At 36.2% G+C, this 3,176-nt stretch overlaps 1 protein-coding gene across 1 annotated transcript; it reads left to right on the top strand.

The window, feature by feature from the left end:
• The first annotated feature begins 682 nt into the window (after positions 1–682).
• LOC145041351 (uncharacterized) lies at positions 683–2,882 on the top strand. The gene is made up of 3 exons (XM_078989373.1): positions 683–840; positions 1,169–1,380; positions 1,471–2,882. Exon 3 carries the CDS (start codon positions 1,658–1,660, stop codon positions 2,687–2,689), a length of 1,032 nt encoding a protein of 343 aa, XP_078845499.1. The 5' UTR covers positions 683–840; positions 1,169–1,380; positions 1,471–1,657; the 3' UTR covers positions 2,690–2,882.
• The last annotated feature ends 294 nt before the right edge of the window (positions 2,883–3,176 follow it).

Genomic DNA, 3,176 nt, shown 5'->3' with positions numbered 1-3,176 from the left:
TAACATGTTCTAAGAATAAACAAAATCATTTCATTAATGGTAAACAATTTAATACTCCAACTAAGATATGATAAATCTTAGCTAATAATTAACTAAATATTACGAAAAAAAGCAAGAAATTCATTCCCTACTATAATAAATGGAAAATGCTATCAGAAACAAATTCCTCCCTAAAAAGAACAATTTCCTTTTTAACAAGGGTAGTTTCGGTAGCCAAGATATTTCGTGGCATTCTCGTAATATCAAACACATATGGAACCTAAAACCGACACAAGATTATATTAGCTGTCATCGACGTCTCCGGTTCGCTGCGTTACCTCTAACCTCCTTAACAAAAAACAAAATAAAACGCTCAGTCCATTTACCAACTTCACACTCCGCGCGTGCATACTAAGCCAAAATTGTGGTCAAAGGATTCGTCGAATTTGTCGCAATACTGGAGACCAAACAGCGCGTGTAATACACGTTTATGACTTTACGCGTTTACTCGATAATCTCTTGGTCTAATGGCGGCCAAAAAGTGGCATGATATGCATGACCATGGATGGTGTAAATCATGCATGATGTATGGCCATGACAGCTCATCATACATTCATACCCCAAATAGAATTACTGATAAATCTAACAAATATTTCAAAAGTATTCCAAACATTATTTACTTTCCATTATTTTTCATTTAATTCTAAATAAATAAAAAGGCATCCATATATACCCACCCAACATTTGCGTTTTGACTGCTTGAAATACGGAGTCAGTAACAGTGAAAGAAGAAGTCCATTGAGAAAGAAGAAGAAATCATCACAATTTGGGGGTGGGAATTCGGGAGTGAGGACTGAAAAGGTAAACCATTTAAGTTCATCTTTCTTCTCGTTTTGATTTAGGGTTCTTCAATTTTACGTTTTTAAGTCGGTTGTTGAGTTTTTTCTAGACTTTTAGTCGTGTTGAATGTTCTTCCATTGTTGTGATTAAGTCGGAGTTTTTTGAAATTCCTTCAAAACAAACGTTTTTTTTTTTACACTTGGGATTCCGAATCATCTTTAAAGGGAAATTTTTTCCATGGATTCATGGTCGTTTCTCTTTCTACAGGATTCGGAGAAGAGAATTTTTGATTTAATTAGGCTTTTTTATATGAATCATGTATCTGATCTGATATCTACCGATTTTGTAGTTGAAATCGGGTTATAGAGAGTTGTTTAGTAGAGAAAAATTGGGAAACATAGCTGATTTTATGTCGGCAAGTTCATTGGCTGGGATTGGGGCTCCGGTGAAGCTCTGGGTTGATACTTTTGCTCTGTTAATCTGTTTTACTCTCTGCTGTATAATTCAGCAGAGTTTTCACCTCTGTTTTTCAACAGTTTCGATGCGTTTGAGACCAAAAAGGTACACAAAATCCTTTAATTCGGATTTACAAATCCGTTTACTTTTCATGTTTTTGTCTGACAGATTTCGATATTTGTGTCTTTTTTGCAGGACTTGTTCTGGTGTAGTGTGTTTTGGTTGTTTTCATATACAGAGGAGAGCCATTAGTCTTTTCCTGTACCTGAGACGACCTGTTTACACAATCAAAAATCAAATTTTTTGTTAAAAGAGAATTTTCGTTTTTTGTTCTTTTGCTTTTCTATTTTTATTGGAGATTTTTCTAAAGAAATTGGTGGAAATGGCGGATATTAGAAAGCAAGAGAATGTTTGCAACAAGAAACCCAGAAAGAAAGGAAAGATAATCGAACAAAATAACAACAATCCGATGAGAACTATTCGGATCATATGTCACGATCCTTACATGACTGATTCTTCCGATGATGAAGAAGAGCCTAACAAAAAACTCTACGGGTCTAAAGCTATTGTTCGGGAAATCAAGATTCCGGTGACTGCGACTGCGACTGCGACTGCTGGTGGTGAAATGAAATCTCCGGTGACTGAAGGATCTTGTCATGGTAGCAACAACAACAGCAATGGTGAAGGAGCTTCGTTAAAAGGGAAAAGGGTTTTGACCAAAACCCCAAGTCAACCCCAGATCACCTCCGGTTTGAAATACAGAGGTGTCCGGCAACGGAAATGGGGGAAGTGGGCGGCGGAGATCCGGGATCCGTTCAAGGGCCGGCGAGTCTGGCTTGGTACTTACAACACCGCAGAGGAAGCTTCAAAAGCTTATGAAATCAAAAAGCTCGAGTTTGAAACAATGGCAGAAGCTTTAAAGATCCAAAATCAAAACAACAACGAAAAAAACAAGAAACCATTGATTGTCATCCCTTCCGATCATCAAAAACAGTCGGTTTCCGAAGATTCCGGTGGTGCTACACCACATGCATCACCTTCTTCTGTTCTTGAAGTGGAATCTTCCTCTCCTTCCAAAACCATTAAAAACAATGTTAAAGAGATTGAAACGTTAGCCACCACTACAACCACCATTGATGAAGATCATTTCAATGTGAAGCCATTGGAGATGGAGTTGTTCACTGAACCCTTTGATGAAGCAATGTTATTGGCTGACATCGGAAAAGATTTGGATATCGAGGCACATTTTCTTGGAGAAATCCTTACACCAATTGATTGTTTTGAAGATATTCCTATTTATGGGTATGATGATAAAGATTCTACAACTTTACCTTGTGATTATTTTGATGACTTGAACATTGAAGAACATTGGATGAACACATACAACATCGACGAGCCGTTGACCGGATTGTAGAAGCGTTGACTATAATTTTTGCAGCTAGTAATCAATTTTAGCTTAATTTATTATTCCAGAGATAGATTTTGGAGAGTTTTAAAATTAAAAGAAATATGGATTTCATAAGTTAATATTTTATTTGTTTGGTTCGATTCGAAGTTTTTTTATTGTAATGAGAGAGAGAATAATTAGTCCTTGGGGTTTTGTTTCTTGTTGCTTAGTTTCGATTAGTAAGTTAATTGTACATCTCGTAATGCATAAGGTATAAGTGATGGAAAACATATTTTATTGAGAAGTTGCTAGGAATCTCAACTGTCTTTTCAAAGTAAATGTGTTATAAATTCCATTCCTAGTGCATTTAAGTGGTGTTTCTGGCACTCTGTGGTCAACAACATATAGATGCCTACTACTTTTCATTGTCAAAACATGACATCACAAAAACCTCACTAATACAAATTCGTATGTTGAATGGTTGTTTAAAATACGAGAAATCAAATGGAGTATC

This window comes from Lactuca saligna, chromosome 4 (genome assembly GCF_052625555.1).
Source record: "Lactuca saligna cultivar CGN05327 chromosome 4, ASM5262555v1, whole genome shotgun sequence".
NCBI classification, from domain to species: Eukaryota; Viridiplantae; Streptophyta; class Magnoliopsida; order Asterales; family Asteraceae; genus Lactuca; species Lactuca saligna.
The sequence above is the reverse complement of the archived record's forward strand: the minus strand, read 5'-3'. Positions and strand labels throughout refer to the sequence as shown.

Excerpts from the sequence above, each read along its gene's own strand:
- LOC145041351 (XM_078989373.1), top strand. The coding sequence starts at position 1,658 with ATGGCGGATATTAGAAAGCAAGAGAATGTTTGCAACAAGAAACCCAGA.